The 23,377-nt window shown below is 42.6% G+C and overlaps 2 protein-coding genes across 3 annotated transcripts in view; one reads left to right on the forward strand and one right to left on the reverse strand.

Moving 5' to 3' along the window:
* Positions 1-23,377, forward strand: part of PIK3AP1 (phosphoinositide-3-kinase adaptor protein 1) — a 262,196-nt gene that overhangs the window by 189,575 nt on the left and 49,244 nt on the right. The window lies entirely within an intron of this gene.
* LOC143769962 (germ cell nuclear acidic protein-like) lies at positions 1,624-17,291 on the reverse strand. Of its 2 annotated transcripts, XM_077259070.1 has the most exons (11): positions 16,754-17,289; positions 15,820-15,888; positions 14,273-14,348; positions 13,027-13,103; positions 5,295-5,340; positions 5,135-5,205; positions 3,870-3,915; positions 3,630-3,774; positions 3,054-3,183; positions 2,027-2,234; positions 1,624-1,760 (listed from the first exon to the last, which is right to left on the reverse strand). In XM_077259070.1, exons 1-10 carry the CDS (start codon positions 16,881-16,883, stop codon positions 2,065-2,067), a joined length of 960 nt encoding a protein of 319 aa, XP_077115185.1. In that variant the 5' UTR covers positions 16,884-17,289; the 3' UTR covers positions 1,624-1,760; positions 2,027-2,064. The 2 variants fall into 2 exon arrangements, with proteins under 2 accessions (XP_077115185.1, XP_077115186.1); XM_077259071.1 differs by lacking the exons at positions 13,027-13,103; positions 14,273-14,348 and having other exon boundaries at positions 16,754-17,291.

Raw genomic sequence — 23,377 nt, forward strand, 5'->3', positions numbered from 1 at the left:
TACTAAAGCTTGGCACCTCCATAACGCTATTAACCTATACATTAACAATTATTTGTGCTGGTCTTTAGGAGGTGATAGTATTCTCTGATCTGTGCCTCTATGATACAGTTGTTCAGCTATGCGACTATCTTCTGCAGTTTGGGAGAAAATGCTGCTATATATCTTGGGTTAGAGGAAAAGATTTGTTGCTGCCTGACTTGTATACAACAGTTGCATTATCAAATTGCCAATAGATGGAGGTAGAACTGTAGTGAAGATTGGTAGAGTCTCAGCTTTGGCTATTCTGAGGGTTGTGAAATAACTGAGGATGGTTTGACCAGTCTCCACCACAGTGCACTCCGAGTAGTACTGATATGATAACCGGAAACTTATCAGTTAATGTCAGATCTTGTCTAGTAGACATCCTAATATATTGGAACTGTGATACTAATAAAGTCATAAATGAGGCAGAGGCAGACCTAGGGTAAGACCTATGATGAAAGTGGTAATTTGTAGAGCACCAGTCTCTGAAACTGAGGATTTCAATTAACTCTTGTGATAAGTTTTCTGCTTGTAACCTGTTTGTCACAGGTTTACCATGACAGAGAGGAACCAGAAGACGCAACGTCTGATTTCTCCTCCTCCTACTTAGAAGCACTTCACCTTCATATTTATTGCTGTAAGTTTCTTTTAGCAGTGATTGGGTTAATCTGCTCAATTGAGAGCTCCTGGAGCTTTAAGGCCCTCAGCTGTGCACTGTTAGCCACTCCCATCTTCTATATAATCTGGGTCCTGGCTAGCACTCATTGTCAGAGATCGCTTATGCTGCATGGATGGAGGCTGCTGCTGGGTGTTGTTGAAGGCGTGGATTTATCTGTGACTGTTGAAAGGTTTGAGTGTGTGATAATTCCCTTTCTTCTCCTACTTTGGTTTAACCCCATCCTCCACTCCTCGATGCAGTCCTCTGTTGTCTGTGTGAGTATATTTGTATGTTTGGTATGTTTAGTTATCCCTGTTGATATTACCTTGTTAGTCTAGTTGGTGTGCTATGGTACACTACTACTCCCCTCTTCCCTGGGTGGAGGAAGGATACAGACTAAGGGCGGATTCAAGAGCTAAGGCAAGGTACGTGGCCCCGGCGGTTTCACCATCAGAAATAATCCGGGCGACAGAGCGGGTTAGGTTGCCCCTTGCGTTAGGGACAGGGAAGGAGCTTCTGTTGCCGGACCACCTGACAACAGAGTCATGACACTGTTATCTGGAACTGCTGAGCTCTAATCCTCATGAGATGGGTGGGAAAGCAATGAATCAGGTCATTTGATATTTTATTCAGCTCAGATGTTAAACTTTTTTTTTAATTATTGATATGCTTTACATATATAGAGCCATTATATTCCCTATTTGTATGTTTTTATAGTGTGGGAGGAAACCGGAGTACCCGGAGGAAACCCACGCAATCACGGGGAGGACATACAAACTCCTTGCAGATGTTGTCCTTGGTGGGATTGAAGCTCAGGACCACAACGCTACAAGGCTGCAGTGCTAATCACTGAGCCACCGTGTTGCCCTAAACTAAATTCAGACAAGTTGTTTCTGTTACAACAGATTCATCCATCGCTTGTTCAGCCTTGTACTGTAGAGCGACGATATCTCTCTGCCTTGTTTCTTCATCCATGCTCTTCTTGGTGTGACATCCTTACGTGGTGGCCAGTAGATGTAGTTGGCCTCCCAAGCGGCAGCAATAATATTTATTCTCAGTTATTTTTCTAAACCGCTGAAATCTACAAATATAGAAGGAATATTGGTTAACAGACTGGTATAAATGTTGGTTAGTACCATGGATTGTATCAAAAAGAACAAATTGGAACCAATATATTAAGACTGGTCTGTAGATAACAAAAAATATGTAGCACCCTTAACCCTACAGCTTCCAGACGTCAGTCTACTCTGATAGAAGTAAAATATAAAAGCATAATAACAGAACCGCACTGGTATCATTACTCGGTGATTGCATTTTATGAAGCATAGAATCATTAAATTTACTTACCTGTTATCACATAAGGTACATCAATAGTAGAAGTTATATCATAAAGTATAATTGTGATACTCCGTCACCTCTGGCAGCTCAGGATGGATAAAATTGACGCGTTTTGCATAAGCCTGCCATAACAGACCATGATTGTCTGTCTTTTTGTTATCGAGTAACCAGCAGGCAACATGACACATCTCGTGAGCAAGTGTGGTTCGTAGTCGCTCTGAAAATAAAAGAATTTATATAGGCATGAGAAGAATTAAATACACCCTGTTTGAATTTTTTTGCTTTACATATCAAGACATCATAAAAAAAATAAGTGGTCATTAGAAGGAAAATACAGGCATGCCGGAAGTAATTACAATTGCCACAGTGAAAATACCCCGACACTGACTGAGAGCCACACTGAACTGTGCACTGTTGAGCTGGCTGTCAGTCAGTGCCGAGGTGTGCTTACAGTCGTCGCTCTCAGTGACTTGTGACTGTATTTGGCTCCAGTCATACCTACATCACTGACAGCTGGCAGCTCCCGGATGAAGTAAAGTTAAGTTTCTCCTGGGTGCTGCACTTTCAGTACTGAGGCTGGGCACCTTCATAACACTATTAACCTGCACATTAACCCTATATCTGCAGGCTAATAGCATTATCGGACCTGACAGGTTCCCTTTAGGTTTGTATTATTAGCATCACATGGCTGCTACTTTCCCTGTTAATTCCTATTAAAGTAGGAACGTTTTACCTTACTTTTCACACACTACTTTTCCATGTTGGCCTATTTGTTGTCAAATAGACAATGACAAAGTGTTATTTATCATGAGTTATTTGTTGAAATTGTATTCATCTAATTTTAAGACATTCTAAGGGCCAAATACTTTCTTAATTTGTCCTGATATGTAAATCTATAGAATTCTGATAGGGTGTACTTAGTTCTTCATGACTGTATGTACACTGAGTATACAAAATGTATTACAACCCAGGTAGCATCTCTTTATCCTGTATACATGTTATCTTATGAAGCATCTCGAAGTGATGTGAAACCTACCGGCAGAATTCAAGACTCGATCGTAAAGGTCTATAACGCAAAAGTCTCTCTTAATACCCTTGATTTTATAGGTCATACCAGCCATTTGGGTCACCATATTATTCCACACGATTTCCGTATCTGTAGGAAGCTAAAAAGAGAAATTAATTTCATTAAATCTGTAAGCTCTTAGGTCCCAATCTAACAAAGTACCCAACGCTCATGTGTTATTTACGTGACTGGTCTCCTTGTATTGGGCATTGGGTATTTTGGGAAGACCAAGTTATGAGAGCAACAACAAAAATAAACTTATTATAAAATGTCCAAATGTCAACTAAATAAATGTAAAAATCCTTTAAACGTCAACCTATAACTTGGCAATCTCTCTCTATACATGTTGGAGCTCGTATGAGGTCTCCACTCCTTCCTAGATAAGAAGAGAGTTTTCCTGAGATTTTCAATAACTAAATTACAGAACAGTGACAAAGTTGTTAGGGTGGTGTCAAGAAAGCTAAGGCCACTTTTCTTGGAAGTAATTGTGGGAGGAGGGAGACGATGGATTTGTCATGTATAACCCAGATACTGATGGGAACATACCTGATTCCAGAAGATGGTTTTGTTATACAGCTTATACAGTCGTTCCGCTAGCTCATTTTTAGTCTCCTGGAAGTTTGTCACGTAGATGGAATTGGGTGATATGATGTCTTCCAGGAAACAACCAGGGATTTTGCACAATGGCATACTGGGAAAAATGGAAATTATCTATAAATTCACAGGAAACATTTCTTACCTAGTTCATTGTTTTATATAGAAATGAATATGTACAAAATAACTCACGTGTCCTGTGTGTTAGCGCTCTCCTTACTAGCAGATGGTTCATTACCTGTGTAAAAATATAGAAGAGGGAAAAGATTTTTTAGGCTAAAAACTGATGACTTTACCAATAAAGCATGTCCGTATGCAGGTCCATACTGGAGAGAGATCTATAAACATGGAGTCTGGAAAGTCAATAAGACTACAGATATGGGATAAAACCAGAGCAGGATACATCACTGACCAGATTACCAGCGATCCACAGGATCCTACATTAGGACCAGGATCTCACATTGTAATGAGGTCCAAACCCAACAGGACCCAGGGGTATTAGCAGATGTCTACCCCACCTGCTGCTAAGTTACACTTATTAATGATATGATGTATGTGTTCAGTACACAATTAGAAATGAACATGTCCTACGTAGCCGGAGTGTGGACCCTCAACAATCTCAACCATTCTAACAATGGTTTTCATGAAATAAACGGAAGCTGAGATTATATGATTTCCTATTAGATATGAAAAGTTAAGTCACATAATATGTTCTGCACCTCTAATATAGGTAAGACTGTCATATTAATTATTTGTAGCAGATCAAAAGGAAAGGTCTGTCCAGTAGGTCCTACATTTAACATGAAGATAGACGTCCCATGACCTTACTTGCTGTGTTATAGTAGCTTCCATAGGTTTTAATGGAGATGTGTGAGCACTTGTATAGGGTTCTATTGATGTCTATGGAACTTACAGAAACACCCAAGCAAATTTATTGCACTGCTGCAAGACATTCTACAAAGCCAACGGTCGCCATAAGGGTATGTGCACATTCTTGAGGTCTGCGGATTTTTCCGCAGCGGATTTGTGAAAACTGCAGGTAAAAGGCACTGCGTTTTACCTGCGGATTTCCTGCGGATTTACCGTGGTTTTTGTGCGGATTCCACCTGCGGTTTTCTATTGTGGAGCAGGTGTAAAACCGCTGCGGATTCCGCACAAAGAATTGACATGCTGCGGAATGTAAACCGCTGCGTTTCCGCGCATTTTTTTCCGCAGCATGTGCACTGCGGATTACGTTTCCTATAGGTTTACATTGTACTGTAAACGCATGGGAAACCGCTTCGGACCCGCAGCTGTGGAAACGCTGCGGATCCGCAGCAAAATCCGCAGCGTGTGAACATAGCCTATGTCAACATGGCGGTCACTATGCCAATATGGAAGTGTCCATCACAAAAAGCTAAGAATTGTTCTTTCTACAATAACATAAACCTGAATTGTATCTAGAAGTTATTACTTACTGCTATTTGTGGAAGTTTCTCCACTATTAGAATCCTTATGATCACTAATGTTAGTGATGTCGTCATCGGAGCTGTGAAATAAATGTAACAAAATATGAGCCCACCACTAATCATTAATCCCCCATTAATTATCTAGTAATGGAGAAGATTTATATTGTACCTGGTGGGACTGTCCAAATCTCTATCTGAAGTTTGTACTTTCACATCTGCAGGAGCAAAAAAATAAATAAATATATTTTTAAAATATTGTATTAGTAATGACTGAGAGTCAACATCACAGAAATATTACTCATTTACTCCTACCAGGAAGACACTTAGTACATATAGAACTAGAAGTGAAAGACCTTCATCTTAATCAGGGCTATTCTATCTTCTGTCTTACTTTCCTAATTAACCATGTAGTGTTAAGTGATACCACACTTGTATCCCCAATATGGTAATTATCCCTACAGTTTCAAAGTTGTCTTTTTCTACTAGCACCTGTCAATCTCCCCATGCTTGTCCAATTTTTAAATGAATCTATATGTATAAAAATGAGTGTGTGTGTCAGCAACCAATCACTAAGCATCTTTCATTTCACCAGAGCTGTTTATAAGAAGCTGAGCTGTGATTGGTTGCTATGAGCAACACTTTTCCTTGTAGACAGTTGTGGTAACTGAGGTCTATTATTCTTATCATTTCTATGGTGTTATCGTCCTTCTGTAAAGCTGGAAATAACATCATTTATTACCGTGCCGACAGACCACCCTCAGACTCAGCCTGCAGGGGGAGCCCAGTATCACACAAGATAGGATTAGATACACAGCTCAGCAGTCAGTAACACAGGATAGGATTAGATACACGGCTCAGCAAACAATAACACACAGGAGAGGATTAGATACATGGCTCAGCAGTCAGTATCACATAAGATAGGATTAGATACACAGCTCAGCAGACAGTAACACACAGGACAGGATTAGATACATTGCTCAGCAGACAGTATCAAGGATAAGATTAGATACTTGCCTCAGCAGACAGTATCCACAGGATAAGATTAGATACAAGGCTCAGCAGACAGTATCACACAGGATAGGATTAGATACATGGCTCAACAGACAGTATCACACAGGATATGATTAGATACATGGCTCAGCATACTGTATCACACAGGATAGGATTAGATACACGGCTCAGCAGAAGACAGTAACACACAGGATAGGATTAGATACACAGCTCAGCAGACTGTGTCACACAGGAGAGGATTAGATACACAGCTCAGCAGACAGTATCACATAGGATAGGATTAAATACACAGCTCAGCAGTCAGTATCACATGGGATAGGATTAGATACACAGCTCAGCAGACAGTGACACACAGGATGGGATTAGATACACAGCTCAGGAGAGTGTATCACACAGGATAGGGTTAGAAACATGGCTCAGCAGTCAGTATCACACGGATAGGATTAGATACACAGGTCAGCAGTCAGTATCACACAGGATAGGATTAGATACACGGCTCAGCAGATAATAACACACAGGAGAGGATTAGATACACGGCTCAGGAGACAGTAACACACAGCACAGGATTAGATACATGGCTCAGCAGACAGTATCACATAGGATAGGATTAAGTACACAACTCAGCAGTCAGTATCACACGGGATAGGATTAGATACACAGCTCAGCAGACAGTGACACACAGGATGGGATTAGATACACAGCTCAGGAGACAGTATCACACAGGATAGGATTAGGTACACAGCTCAGCAGACAGTATCACACAGGATAGGATTAGATACACGGCTCAGCAGACGGTATCACACAGGATAGGATTAGATATACAGCTCAGCAACAGGATGTGCCAAAGGAGAGGATGTTTTCATTCCAAGAATTCCTCTCATTCCATCTGATTTGCCTTTTGATTTTAAAGGCCTCCAGTTTCCACTTCGACTGGCATTTGCCATGTCCATTAACAAGGCTCAGGGACAGTCCTTGAAAGCAGTAGGGATCGATTTACAATCTCCATGCTTTTCTCATGGTCAGATTTGCGTGGCCCGTTCAAGAGTTGGAACTGCCAAAAATCTGTTCAATCTTTAATTCAGCAAGGAATTTGTTGACACTTAAAAGGGGCAATTAATTTCTATATCAGCTTACTTATATATATGTGTTCAAAGTTATTGGTGAACCCCAGTGAAAACAAATAAAATGAGTGGAAACCACTCGCATGAACAGTAGAGACCAACCACCAGAGCTAATTCCAAGAAATTAGTGGCACGGGTATACGGGGTATACGTGTTATCAAAATATTACTTTATTTGCAATGGTAACAACATATTATATGTGCACATGTTTGAAAGACATAAAAAATAAAAAGCATATAATAAGTGACATAAATAAAATCACCAGTATATTTAAAAACCTAAATAGGTATAAGGTACACCATAAAAGGAAGGATTAATCACAGGACTCCTACTAACAATCTATAAAATATAGTGTATGCCAAAAGTGCTAAAAATGGAATATAAAAATATAAAAAATATAATGTGGATGTATAAAATCAGAAAAAATGGGGTTGAATATATACCCTGCAACGTAAGCAATTATTATGGCTATACACCATGCAAAAAGGTGCAATGTGCAATCATGTAGCAAAGAAACAAAGTGCTGAGTGTACAAAAATAATTGTATATATAAAGAAAGAAGTAGTGAGAAGTAGTGAGAGGGAAATTTTTAGGAGTTCCTGTAACTTAAAGGCGTCACCTAATCCAAACAATGCACACCCCGACGCACGTTTCGGATATAAAATCCTTCGTCAGGGGTTTTTTATATATACTGGTGATTTTATTTATGTCACTTATTATATGCTTTTTATTTTTTATGTCTTTCAAACATGTGCACATATAATATGTTGTTACCATTGCAAATAAAGTAATATTTTGATAACACGTATACCCGTGCCACTAATTTCTTGGAATTAGGTCTATAGCTCTGGTGGTTGGTCTCTACTCATCTTTAATTCGGAAGAACAAAACAAAAATGCTGCTATCAAAAAGGCTCTTGAATGAGATGAAAATAAAATACTATCAATACTTAAGTAATTGATTAGTTAATTTGTGTTGCAAATCTGTAGTGTTGAGTATATGATGTGAAATGTTTTTATGTGCAATATAATCATTGTAATTTGTTATAACTAACCACAGTTACTATGCCCGGCAATGCCAGGCTCTTAATAATAATAATAATAATAGAAATAATAATAATCTTTATTTATATAGTGCCAACATATTCCGCAGCGCTTTACAGTTTAACAGTGTTAAACACAACAGTCATAGGTAATAATGTTAACAATACAGTAATAAAGCAAAATAAGACAAAATAAGACGACCCTGCTCGTGAGAGCTTACAATCTACAATGAGGTGGGGGGAGATACAAAGTACAGGTGTGTATTTACAATGATGTATTTACAATGATGGTCCAGCCATCTTCAGGGGGTGGGGGTAGATGGAAGTAGTGAATGGGCTACACACACACACAAATATAAAATGACTGATTAGGGAACGTGATAGGCCGCTCTGAACAAATGTGTTTTGAGGGAGCGCCTAAAACTATGCAAGTTGTGGATGGTCCTAATATCTTGGGGTAGAGCATTCCAGAGGATTGGCGCAGCACGGGAGAAGTCTTGGAGTCGGGAGTGGGAGGTACGGATTAGTGCAGAGGTTAGTCGAAAGTCGTTTGCAGAGCGCAGCGGTCGGCTAGGCCGATAGACAGAAATGAGGGAGGAGATGTAAGGGGGTGCCGCACTGTGGAGAGCTTTGTGGGTGAGAACAAGTACTTTGAATTGTATCCTGTAATGAATGGGCAGCCAGTGTAACGACTGGCGAAGAGCGGACACGTCCGAGTATCGATTAGCCAGATGGACGACCCTGGCTGCTGCATTAAGGATAGACTGGAGAGGCGAAAGTCGCGTGAGGGGGAATCCAATTAATAGAGCGTTACAGTAGTCCAGACGGGAATGGATTAGGGCGACAGTGAGAGTTTTCGTTGTCTCCATGGTGAGAAAAGGGCGGATTCTAGAGATGTTCTTTAGGTGTAAGCGGCACGAGCGGGCAAGAGATTGTATGTGGGAGGTGAAGGAGAGATCGGAGTCAAACATAACACCCAGACAGCGTGCCTGCTGCCTAGGCGTTATTATGGTGCCACCCACGGAGAGGGAAATGTCAGATTTAGGGAGGCTAGTAGAAGGCGGGAGCAGAAGAAGTTCAGTTTTGGAGAGGTTGAGTTTCAGATAGAGAGTGGACATGATGTTAGAGACTGCAGACAGACAGTCAGTGGCGTTCTGTAGTACAGCGGGGGTAAGGTCAGGGGATGACGTGTATAGTTGTGTGTCATCAGCATAAAGATGGTACTGAAAGCCAAATCTGCTGATGGTCTGTCCAATTGGGGCCGTGTAGAGGGAGAAGAGAAGAAGGCCAAGGACTGAGCCCTGAGGTACCCCGACAGTGAGAGGAAGAGGAGATGAAGTGGAGCTGGAGAACAGAACACTGAAGGAGCGTTCAGAAAGATAGGAAGAGAACCAGGAGAGAGCAGTGTCCTTAATGCCTAGTGACTGGAGCCTAGAGAGTAGGAGAGGGTGGTCAACAGTGTCGAAAGCTGCAGAAAGATCGAGGAGAATGAGCAGAGAGTGGTCACCATTACATTTTGCTGTCAGAAGGTCATTGGTCACCTTGATGAGTGCAGTTTCTGTCGAATGTAGGGGGCGGAACCCGGACTGTGAAGGGTCTAGAAGGGAATGAGTGGAGAGGTAACGGGTAAGGCGGGAGTAGACTAGGCGCTCCAGGAGTTTTGAGATGAAGGGGAGAGTGGAGACCGGTTTGTAGTTGTTTGCGCATGATGGGTCAAGGGTGGGTTTTTTTTTAATAATGGAGGCTCTTCAGCTAGTTGGTAATAAAACCCATTTACTCATGTTGCTATACAAGTCAGAGTGGGCACTAAAAGTCCTAATCACATCCATGGCCCGCAGGAGGCATTTCCCTATCTCTGTCAAACACAATAGAGTATCATCTGCAAGGAGACTGTTTTTTCCCCCATTTCATTGTTCTTAAAGGGGTGGTCTGGAGGCAAATTAATTTTGCTACTAACTCCCTATCAATTTAGTCCCATAATCTAGATATTTTCTAATATACTTGCTATGAATATTCCATGCTGTTCCCTAACTACACTCCCTGACAGAAGTTATGTCGCTTATCCATGTTATGTATATAAAAGCTTATAACCTGATGTTAAATTCATCCATTGGTTGTATATATTATTCTTTTGAAAGCTGAAACCCTCCGAAATGTGGTTTAGGTTAAGAAAATAAATTGGCATCAATGCAGAAATATTGATCAGTTAATGGACACAGAATGGTCAGATTTTGGCAAGACAAAAGTTTTGTTGCCTGGTCATATAATGCACCCAATCCTAGTTTACATCCTCACCTGTGCTCAGTAAATGATCGGTTAATTAGTGTGTGTGTATAAAAAGAAACCCAGCATCCCAGACCTTCACTTGAACTGCAACTTGAGCTCTGACAACATGCCAAAAATCCACCCTGCGACCAAAGCCTGGATTACCAAGAGGCTGAAGACCAGATCGACTGCAGAGGTGGCTGGCACCTTTAATGTGTCTCAGCGTCAAGTACAAAGAATTAAAAAAATTTGAAGAGACTGGAGATGTGTTTGACAAGCCCAGGTCCGGCAGACCCCACAAGACAACTGCTCAGGAGGAACGTTTGTTGGCTAGAAAATCCAAAGCAAGCCCCTCTTCCACTGCAGCAGAGCTCCAACAGGCCTGCTCACCTCAAATCCCTGTGTCAACTAGAACATTTTGTAGGATTCTGTCTCGAAATGGCCTCCATGGTTGAATCAGTGCCCAGAAGCCAGCACTAAACAAAAGGCAAATAAAAAAACGTGTGGCATTTGCAAAGTCCCACAGCCTGCTAAACAGATGGACGCTGGAAAAGTGGCAGAAGGTGGATTTCTCTGATGAATCTTCAGTAGAATTACACCACAGCTGCTGCAAATACTGCAGGAGACCTACTGGAGCCCGTATAGATCCAAAATACACCCAGAAAACAGTTACATTTGGTGGTGGAAAGATCATGGTCTGGGGTTACATTCCGTATGGGGATGTGCAAAACATTTGCAAGGTGGAAGGCAATATCAATAGCCTAAAATATCAAGAAGTATTAGCTACCTCTTATATTCCAAATTATGAAAGGGGTCAAATTCTGCAGCAGGATGGTGCTCCATCTCATACATCCATCTCTGCAACAAAGTTCCTCCAGGCAAAAAAGATCAAGGTGCTAAAGGACTGGCCAGCCCAGTCACCAGACATGAACATCATAGAGCATGTCTGGAGTAGGATGAAAGAGGAAGCTTGGAAGACAAAACCAAAGAATCTAGATGAAATCTGGGAGGCATGTAAGACTGCATTTTTTGCTATTCCTGATGACTTCATTAATAAATTGTATAAATCATTGTTGAATCGCATAGATGCAGTCTTTCAAGCTCATGGAAGTCACACAAAATATTAAATATGACTCTAGTGGCACCACAACTTCATTCACCAATGTTATTCAACATATATTTGTATTTTAAGTTAATTATTTGTTTGAATATCACATTACGTTCTGTGGGCGACAAAACTTTTGTCTTGCCAAAATCTGACAATTCTGTGTCCATTAACTGATCAATATTTCTGCATTGATGCCAATTTATTTTCTTAACTTAAGCCACCTTTCGGAGTGTTTCAGCTTTCAAAAGAATAATTTATACAACCAATGGATGAATTTAACGTCAGGCTATAAGCTTTTATTTACATAACATGGATAAGCGACATAACTTCTCTCAGGGAGTGTACACTGTCCAGCTGCTAGTGTATTTTTTTCTATTTCTTCTGTGGTGACTATTCGTTTTAGTATCACCAGTACAAGCTTGGATATTTAAATGAAGTGTCATCATGGGGAAAGGCTGCAGTCACTGTCGCTAGAAAAATGCCTAATCTAATTGTGGTATAATGCTGCAGAGCTGAAGCACATTGGAAATAGACGTGCTAGTCTCATTCTATGGCCAGGGTCATACTTACGTGTGCAATGCGAGAAATTCGCGCATCAATACCCGGCACCACCGCCGGCACTCGGGAGCGGAGCGTTCAGCTACATAGAAATACATGTAGCCGCATGCTCCGGTCCCGAGTGCTGGCGGCAGTGCCGGGTATTGGTGCGCGAGACTCATGCAAGTGTGACCCCGGCCTATGAATAATAGTCCTAGTGCTAGGGAGGTGCTGGACCTGCAGAGTCAGTGTGACTATGAATTGATTGATCTGTGATGTACTGTGGTAACAGCACCTTAATAGCAGCCTTTTTTTTCTTCCTCACACACTAAAACAAGGAGGGCTGTTGAATACCCCTCTGTTATAATTTTGCTGCTAAACAAGAAAGCGTGTGTGTCACAGACAGTGTTCCTCTTGGATTGTGAGATGGTCGCCATCCATTTTTCCCTATCCAGATATGTTGAGGTGACTTGGACATTAATAAGGTTGTGTTAGCGTTGAAGAGCTCATAAAGGTCCGAAACAATCCTAGGAAACCTTAATTCGGCGAAGCTGGAAAATTGTAATTTCAGATTATTGTCTCATCTCTACAAACCAGTAGATAGTAGATTCCACAAAATCTTTCCCTATAAAAATGAGCAATACAATGTGGCCGCAATATAGCACTGCAGCCCATAGTGGACGTAAGCTCTCACTTCATCATTCCGCTGATTTCCAGGGTAGTAGAAAGACCACCCATGTGTCACATCACCAGTAATGACGGGTCACATAGACTCTGCCTGGACCTGGGTTTTATGGTATTTTAGATTAATAGCTACCTGGCTTCACGACGACAACTTCTCTCAGGTCTGCATCCTCCTGTTTGCCCCGACGTCTCCAGAAGCCATACAAGTAACTGTGACACAGAGAAATGTCTTTATGTAAACTGGCACAGAAGATAATATTCAGTTGCCCACCAGAATTTACCCCTGCCCCTCCCCCACTACAAATGGGGATATAAAGGTAGAGTGTATACCAGTCCTAGTACATATTACATCATAATACAGCACCAAGAGCGGCTACTGATGTCACTAACCACTGAGCCACCGTGCTGCCCTGTATATAGTACAGTGCTAACCACTGAGCCACCATGCTGCTCTGTAAATAGTACAGTGCTAACCACTGTGCTACTCTGTAAATAGTACAGTGTTAACCACTGAGCCACTGTGCTACCCTGTAAATAGTACAGTGCTAACCACTGTGCTAACCTGTAAATAGTACAGTGCTAACCACTGAGCCACTCTGCTACCCTGTATATTGTACAGTGCTAATCACTGAGCCACCGTGTTATCCTGTATATAGTACAGTGCTAACCCCTGAGCCACTGTGCTGCCCTGTAAATAGTACAGTGTTAACCACTGTGCTGCACAGTAAATAGTACAGTGCTAACCACTGTGCTACCTGTAAGGGTATGTGTCCACGGGCCGTATTACATCCGGAATAGCTGCGGATTGAACGCTGCGTGGAGCCGCAGCGTTCAAATGTTACAGCATAGTGGAGGGGATTTTATGAAATCCCGTCTCCACTATACGTGGTAACACACATCCGGCGGCCCTGCGACTCCGGACATGTGGCGCGTCTTTTTAGAACGCAACATGTCCACTGTGCTACCCTGTATATAGTACAGTGCTAACCACTGAGCCACTGTGCTACCCTGTATATAGTACAGTGCTAACCACTGTGCTACCCTGTAAATAGTACAGTGCTAACCACTGAGCCACTGTGCTACCCTGTATATAGTACAGTGCTAACCACTGTGCTACCCTGTAAATAGTACAGTGCTAACCACTGAGCAACTGTGCTACCTTATATATAGTACAGTGCTAACTACTGAGCCACTGTGCTACCCTGTAAATATTACAGTGCTAACCACTGAGCAACTGTGCTACCCTGTATATAGTACAGTGCTAACCACTGAGCCACTGTGCTACCCTATATATAGTACAGTGCTAACCACTGAGCCACCGTGCTGCCCGTTTGCATGAAAAGAGAATAATATGATATGGAGAGAAGATGGAAACTTACTAGCAGATCCAGATGATCACGACCAAAGAGGCAACAATTATCATCAGACCAATGGGCAGGACATAGCGATCAATGACTGGTAAGAAAGAAACAAGAAGCCGGATATTAATTCCTATCACAGACAGAATATTCCAGAAGACATTGACAGTATAAGGGGCTCCACATCTATCTATATAATCGTCTAAGGGTGACTTCCGTCTGGTTGTCTGTCACGGAAATCCCACGTCCCTGATTGGTCGCGGTCGGCAGGCTGCGACATCAGCGACAGGCACAGTCCCTACTCTCCGTCAGTGCCCCTTCATACTCCCCTCCAGTAGCGCTCACACAGGGTTAATGGCTGCGTTACACCGCGTTATGCCGCGGTGTAACGCAGTCCGTTAACGCTGCTATTAACTCTATTAACCCTATTAATCTAATGTTAAAAATAATAAAAAAAATAAAAAATCATTATATTCTCACCTTCCTGCGCCTTTCCCGCTCCGGTCTCAAGAATGCATTGCGGTGTCGTGAGATGATGACGTAGCGGTCTCGCGAGGCCACTAGGTCATCTCGCGAGACCACAATGCATTCTTGGGACCGGAGCGTCGCGAGGAGCATCGCTAAACGCCTGGCCTGGATCCGGGGGCCGCCGGAAGGTGAGTATATAACTATTTTTTATTTTAATTCTTTTTTTTTAACAGGGATATGGTGCCCACATTGCTTTATACTACATGGGCTGTGTTAGATACTACGTGGGCTGTGTTATATACTGCATGGGCTGTGTTATATACTACATCTCTGTGCTATATACTATGTGGGCTGTGCTATATACTACGTGGCTGAGCAATATATTACGTGGCAGGGCAATATACTACGTGGCTGTGTTATATACTGCGTGGGCTGTACTTTTTACTACGTGGCTGTGTTATATGCTATGTGGGCTATGCTATATACTACGTGGCTGTGCAATATAAGTGGCTGGGCAATATACTACGTGGCTTTGTTATATACTACGTGGCTATGTTATATACTACGTGGGCTGTGTTATATACTACTTGGCATGTGTTATATACTACGTGGGCTGTGTTATATTCTGCATGGGCTGTGCTATATACTATGTGGGCTGTGCTATATACTATGTGGGCTGTGTTATACACTGCGTGGGCTGTGCTATTTACTACATGGCCTGTGCTATATACTACGTGGGCTGTGCTATAAACTACGTGGATGTGCAATATACTACGTGGCTGTGCCATATACTACGTGGCTGTGCTATATACTACGAGGCTGTGTTATATACTACGTGGGCTGTGCTATATACTACGTGGGCCGCGAACAATCAGCGACAGGCGCAGTCTGGCCGCGAATTGGCGCGGAATTTGAACCACGCCTCGGCCGAATCCTGTGTATTCATTGCATTATTCTGAAAACTTCATGAATAAACTACATACATATTCTAGAATACCCGATGTGTTAGAATCGGGCCACCATCTAGTTATATATATAACTGCGGGCAGGACTTGGCATAGGATGATGGGAACTAGGAGATGAAGGAATTGACTACTCACTGTTATTATCATCGCTGATTTTCCCGTTCATTGTGGGGAACGTCTCAGCCCATGGGCTCTGGGAAACCGCTGTCCAGAAGAAAAAGAAGGAAAATGAAGACATGAAACCCATGATAGCTGCAAGTGACCCCCATATTGTACCATGAGGGGATAGAAGACTCCTTATAGCTGAACCCTAGACAGTCCCCAGTGATAACGTCCATTACCTGCTTATAGCATTGGAACTTTCTTATCTGAACATGAGCAAATCAACCGAAATCTAGAGCAATTCTCTGCATTTCTGTATTGTCCAACATTACCCCTATAAAGAGTTGGCGCCCCAACACATAGCACACTGGTCCCAGCGCTGTGATGTCACACAGCATCAGAATCCTGTCGTCTGGGGGCTGCTGAGCGCTGCTGACTGATGTTGGTGTATGGGATATAATATCTACAGGGGGATTCTACCTCCAGTCAGACTTCTGAGGAGCCGTATAGACATGAAGTACCTTCTATCATCACCCATGAATAACATTCAGGATCTAAATATCCTCATATTTCTTTATAACGGCCAGTTTCCTGACACATAGCTAACAATGGCGTGCATAGCCATAGAGGTAAATGACACAGTTCTGTCTGCCACCACTAGAGAATATGGGCGCATGGATACATTCAACTCAATAGTAATTAGTATTCAGTGAGCTCCCCCTAGTGGTGGCTTCAGGCATACACTTTTTTTTCTATAAAGGGAATTATTAGATTATAGAATAATGGCTAATTTCTTCGCACTACAGCGCCACTCCTGCCCATGGGCCATGTCCGGTATTGCAGTTCAATGACTTTCAAGCGAATAGTGATAAAATGCAATATGACACACAACTGTTCTATATACCAATACCCATGAACATAGAATGAAAAATACAATATTCAATCGTTATTTATCAATGTTTCTTACCTTCTGGTGTTTTAGCAGGTCTCCCTTCTACACAATAGAAAAAAATAGTGAACAACACTACAACAACTCTCCGCACATCCATTCTCTCCAACATCAAACCCTCAAAAGACTCCAGTGCCCTCCAACGCATAGAACACTGAACACAGCATTGTGATGTCACAGAGCGTCAGAACTGCCAGCTGGGATGATGTCATCAGTGATGTAATCTGAATAGGGAGCAGTAGATGGAGCCATGATATTTAGAGGGAACATGTCATATGGATTATGCCTCCTGAACTGCCCCGGGTAGCTTACAAGTCATGAGACAGGCATCACCAGCGTGTTACTAGATTCCTAAATGCCCCAATAGATTGTAGAAAGAAGACCTATAAAGCTTTGTCCCTACTATGAAAATTAAATGGTTGCACCTAGGAAGTGCTGGTGACAGGAACAGTCTCTTCCCAACCAGAGAACCACATCCTGTGACCTGTCTGATTGACGGGCAGATCATTGACCTACTGTACATCACCCATCTCCTAGATGAAATTCCGTGCTTGTCGCTGAGTGGATCCTTTTGGCCACACTGCTTTAATATAATGGAATATCTTGTCATGTGGCCGCTAGAGCTGATCCTTGATCGTCCAGATGTTGTCATCGCCCACACATAGGACACCTATAGTATATATACAGTGCTGTGCAAAGTGTTCAGGTGTGGAAAAAATGCTACAAAGTAAGGAAGCTTTCACATACAGAAGTATTAATAGTTTATTTTTATTAGCAAAATGCAAAGCGAATAAAGAAAAGAGAAATCTACATCAGATCAATATTTGGTGTGTGACCGGACTTGGTCTTCCAAACAGCTGACTTTTTTCTAGGCCGACTTGTACAAAGTCAGGGACTTTCTAGGGTTATAGTCAGATGTATGAGTAACCAATTGTAGGAAACGGGATAATGATTATAATTTTCACATCTAGGTCGAAACCTATTCATTAATGGAAACAGAAACAGCTGTGTAGGAGGATTAAAAGGGGTTGTCCACTACTTTGCATGCCCCTTTCCTGTGAACGAACGCCCATAGATAAGCTCCTCACTAAATACTTTGCTCTGTCTCATCCTGCTGTGTCCTGAGCTGCTCTCCGGGTGACACGACCTCTGGATTATCTCCTGCTTCCTGTGATGTCTCGTCAGATGCGTCAGATTCACTTTCAGTTTCGCGCTCTGAAAATTGATTATTGGGGTCGGGGGTGAATTCAGCAGAACTCACTATTTCTGTGAATTCCTGACCACTGACACTGATAGATGTAAGGTTATACACATGGGAATAAAGGAATAAATATCACCATTACACACTGAACGGGAAACCACTGGGTAAATCTGACATGGGGATGGACTTGGGGATGCTAGTTAATGATAAACTTACCTGGAGAAGCCAGTGCCAGGCAGCGGCTGCCAAGGCAAATAGGATCATGGGGTGCATTAAAAGAGGTCTGGATACACATGATGAGAGCATTATACTGCCTCTGTACAAATCCCTGGTTAGACCGCACATGGAGTACTGTGTGCAGTTTTGGGCACCGATGCACAGGAAGGATATAATGGAACTAGAGCGAGTACTGTTGTGTATCCGCTTTTTGGGCTCCCCTGGTGGTTGCTGGTGGTACTGGTGACTTGTTTGCACTTTGCTTCTTCTGTTCACCTGCTTCCATCAGTGTTTGGGAGTTTCCTATTTAGCCTTGCTCTCCAGTCATTTCCTTGCCGGTCATCATTGTAACCAGAGCCTTCGGTTGCATGTTCCTACTACTAGTCTGCTGATCAGCTAAGTGGACTTTGTCCTTTTGTTTTGTACCTTTTGTCCAGTTTGCAGTTTTTGTAATTCTCTGTAGCTGGAAGCTCTTGCGGGCTGAAATTGCCACTCCTGTGTCATGAGTTGACACAGGAGTCTTAAAGTAATTTCAGGATGGTTTTTGAAAGGGTTTTCAGTTGACCGTGAAGTCCTCTTTTGTATCCTTCTGCTATCTAGTAAGTGGACCTCTCTTTGCTAAATCTACTTTCATACTGTGTATGTCTTTTCCTCTTAATTCACCGTTATTACATGTGGGGGGCTGCTATCATCTTTTGGGGTATTTCCCTAGAGGTAAGCCAGGTCTGTTTCTTCCTCTACCAGGCGTAGTTAGTCCTCCGGCTGGCGCGTGGCATATAGGAAGCCGTAGGTATGCTCCCTGGCTACTGTTAGTTGTGTGGTAGATTTAGCTCACGGTCAACTCGAGTTTCCATCACCCGAGAGCTCGTTCGTTACTTATGTGTTTTTTACGTTCCCTTGCCATTGGGAACCATGACAGAGTACAAAGGATGGCAACAAAATTAATAAAGGGGATGGGGGTACTACAATACCCAGAGAGATTAGCAAAATTAGGATTATTTAGTCTAGAAAAAAGTCGACTGAGGGACGATCTAATGACCATGTATAAGTATATAGGTTGGTAGCCTGACTGCCATTAGGTACCGAGATGAGATCCTCAGACCCGTTGTGAGACCATATGCTGGTGCAGTTGGCTCTGGGTTCCTCCTAATGCAGGAAAATGCCAGACATCATGTGGCTGGAGTGTGTCAGCAGTTCCTGCAAGATGAAGGCATTGAAGCTATGGACTGGCCCGCCCATTCCCCAGACCTGAATCTGATTGAACACATCTGGAACATCATGTCTCGCAACCACCAACATCACGTTGCACCACAGAGTGTCCTAGAGTTGACGGATGCTTTAGTCCAGGTCGGGGAGGAGATCCCTCAGGAAACCATCCGCCGCCTCATCAGGAGCATGCCCAGGCATTGTAGGGAGGTCATACAGGCATATGGAGGCCACACACATTACTGAGCATCATTTCCTTGTCTTGAGGCATTTCCACTGAAGTTGGATCAGCCTGTAACTTCATTTTCCACTTTGATTTTGAGCATCATTCCAACTCCAGACCTCCGTGGGATATTAGTTGTGATTTACGTTGATCATTTTTAGGTTTTATTGTTCTCAACACATTCCACTATGTAATGAATAAAGATTTACAACTGGAAAATTTCATTCAGTGATATCTACGATGTGGGATTTTAGTGTTCCCTTTATTTTTTTGAGCAGTGTATATTCAAATATCACTAAAGAGCTAGTAAATAATAACAATATTAATATACATATGCAGCGCCCCAGAGTCCTGGTCGTTGCAGTACTGACGCTCCGCCGCTAAGGGGGTGATGGTACGTCTGACGGCACACAGCCTCACCCGATCCGCTAGTAAAAGGGACTGTCAGGCTCATATGGTGATGGTGCAGGTTCTTTAAACGAAGGGGTTACGCTACTCCCAACGCATTTCCTCTCATTAAGAGGAGTAACAACCAGCATAATGGGGCCATCTCACCCCACGACCAGTTTCACCCGCTGATACGGCGTCAAACCGCAAAGAGGTGCAGCGTTAAACTAACTGCACCATGCAGCTCCATTGCACTTAAATAGAATATCCCCAGCATTCCAGCATTGCTGCCAGGAAGCTGAAACGTATGCTTCCGGTGGGTGGAATGTGGCTCCCGGTCAGTGACATGCAAACGTCACTTTCGGGACCTATGTCACATCCGGACTGTTGTACCACATGCTGCAAACCCCGCAGAAGATCCTGAGCTGCAGGAAGAAGATCTGGGACACGCACATAGCAGCATATACTCCACGGTAGTAACAAGGACGGCGGTACTTTCCAAAATTAAGTATATGTGCATCCCGCAACCACAAACCTTCACAGCAGTGTAAGTTGCTATTAATACGAATACATCACTAAACACAAGCTTATGCTTGTACAGTCACATTGGGGACCCCATATTGTGACAAATATAGTCCCACAAATCCTATTAAGGGTATGGACAGAGGCTACGTCCGTAAAATACGCATAACACACGGCCCAATGATTCCCTATGTCCCAGCTCCTATCAGCCGTATTTTACTGATCCGTATTATACGGTCTTGTACGGCCGTAGAAAATCGCAGCATGCTGCGTTTGTCACCGTATTGCGCAAAAAAAATCGCCAATGAAAGTCTATGGGGGCGAGAAAAATACGGATTCCACACGGACCAGCAGTGTGACTTGCGAGAAATACGCAGCGGTGTTAGTGAAAAGCCGGTAATTCAATTGCCGGCTTTTCATTTCTCCTTCCCAAACCCGACAGGATATGAGACATGGTTTACATACAGTAAACCATCTCATATCCCTTTTTTTTGCATATTCCACACTACTAATGTTAGTAGAGTGTATGTGCAAAATTTTGGCGCTGTAGCTGCTAAAATAAAGGGTTAAATTGCGGAAAAAATTGGCGTGGGCTCCCGCGCAATTTTCTCCGCCAGAGTGGTAAAGCCAGTGACTGAGGGCAGATATTAATAGCCTAGAGAGGGTCCATGGTTATTGGCCCCCCCTGGCTACAAACATCTGCCCCCAGCCACCCCAGAAAAGGCACATCTGGAAGATGCGCCTATTCTGGCACTTGGCCTCTCTCTTCCCACTCCCGTGTAGCGGTGGGATATGGGGTAATGAAGGGTTAATGCCACCTTGCTATTGTAAGGTGACATTAAGCCAGATTAATAATGGAGAGGCGTTAATTATGACACCTATCCATTATTAATCCAATAGTACGAAATTGTTAATAAAACACACACACATTATTACAAAGTATTTTAATGAAATAAAGACACATGTTGTTGTAATATTTTATTAGACTCTTAATCCACCTGAAGACCCTCGTCCTGAAACAAAGTAAAAAAACAAACAACAATATTCCATACCTTCTGTCGTTATGCCCCACGATGTAAATCCATCTGAAGGGGTTAAATCATTTTACAGCCAGGAGCTGTGCTAATGCACTCGCTCGTGTCTGTAAACCCCGGGTACTGACAGGAAAGCTGGGTGACCTGTAGTTACCTTGAGTTGCGGTGATGCGCCCTCTGCTGGATGTCCTCATGAACTGGAGCCTTGGAAAAGTTCCCACGCTCGAGTTCATATGAGGACATTAAAATACTTCGTAATCATGTGTGTGTGTTTTATTAACCATTTAGTACTATTGGATTAATAATGGATAGGTGTCATAATTGACGCCTCTTCATTATTAATCTGGCTTAATGTCACCTTACAATAGCAAGGTGACATTAACCCTTCATTACCCCATATCCCACCGCTACACGGGAGTGGGAAGAGAGTGGCCAAGTGCCAGAATAGGCGCATCTTCCAGATGTGCCTTTTCTGGGGTGGCTGGGGGCAGAAGTTTGTAGCCAGGGGGGGAAATAACCATGGACCCCCTCTAGGCTATTAATATCTGCCCTCAGTCACTGGCTTTACCACTCTGGCGGAGAAAATTGCGCGGGAGCCCACGCCAATTTTTTCCGCGATTTAACCCTTTATTTTACAAGCTACAGCGCCCAAATTTTGCACATACACACTACTAACATTAGTAGTGTGGAATATGCAAAAAAAAGGGATATGAGATGGTTTACTGTATGTAAACCATGGCTCATATCCTGTCGGGTTTGTGAAGGAGAAATGAAAAGCCGGCAATTGAATTACCGGCTTTTCACATATATCGCGCTGAATTAAATATAAATACAGAATATATATATATGTGCCTCAATGACATATATATATATATATATATATATATATATATACTGTATATATGTTTTAACAACATTTGAGCACATAAATCCATTAGATGTCGGTTTTGCAAGCCTGCGAGAAAATATTGCAGTACGCATGCCATACGGATTACATACGGAGGATGCCATGCGCAAAATACGCTGACACACCCTGCCTACGGAGGACATACGGATCACTATTTTGGGGACTTTTCTGCGTATTACGGCCGTAAAAAACGGACCGTATTTACATACGCTGAGTGTGAGGCTGCCCTAAGAGCAATGAGTTCAGATAAAGGTAATTTCAATTACCAGACAGAAGAATGCACATCCCTAGACCATTAGAGAAAAGGATAATCCTCCTCTTGGTTTGTTTATTTCATTACAAAAGCCAGAGAGAACAGCACAAAAATGTAGTAGGGGGAAAAGGGCAACAGACTCATGTATGTGGTAGGGACAGTCAAATGAGCCAATTGGTGAGACAGAAAATGGGGTAAAAACGACGTACCTAAAGGAGGTGGTGTAATGCTTAACTATACAGGCTATTATGAACTAAACAATAGCTGACTACTTCCTAACAGCAGAGGTTGGCACCCTAAAGACCTGCGCAAGGGTGCCCCACTCAACAGCGGCTATCCCTTCTATGATGACCCTGTAACAGCACTACAACTATAGAAAATGTGTGTATAATAATTGTTCATTAAGGCCTCTAAGAGTCACCGTATTTAATCTGTATATCCACAGTGTTTCCTTTTGCAGGATACGGAGATCCCAATCTCCACCTCTTGGCGGTACGCTGGTTTGATCTATACTCACAAAACTGACTGTCTTCAGATCCCCAGCGTGTAGATTATCAACATGTCTAGCCACTGGGGTAGCCCTATGGTTCTTTATGTACTTGAGATGTTCCCCCACTCACTTGCGGAACTCCCTTTTGGTCTTGCCGACATACTCCATCCCACATTGACAATTCATCTTGTAGATAATTTCTT

Source organism: Ranitomeya variabilis, chromosome 4, assembly GCF_051348905.1.
Source record: "Ranitomeya variabilis isolate aRanVar5 chromosome 4, aRanVar5.hap1, whole genome shotgun sequence".
NCBI classification, from domain to species: Eukaryota; Metazoa; Chordata; class Amphibia; order Anura; family Dendrobatidae; genus Ranitomeya; species Ranitomeya variabilis.

What these genes read in the sequence shown, in the direction of transcription:
- LOC143769962 (XM_077259070.1), bottom strand. Translation starts at nt 16,883, where the DNA reads ATGCGTTGGAGGGCACTGGAGTCTTTTGAGGGTTTGATGTTGGAGAGA. An exon ending in ACCTGCTAAAACACCAGAAG is followed by an intron (nt 15,889 to 16,753) that starts GTAAGAAACATT and finishes TCTTCTGGACAG; the next exon opens with CGGTTTCCCAGAGCCCATGG. An exon ending in AGAAACTTCCACAAATAGCA is followed by an intron (nt 3,916 to 5,134) that starts GTAAGTAATAAC and finishes ATTTTTACACAG; the next exon opens with GTAATGAACCATCTGCTAGT.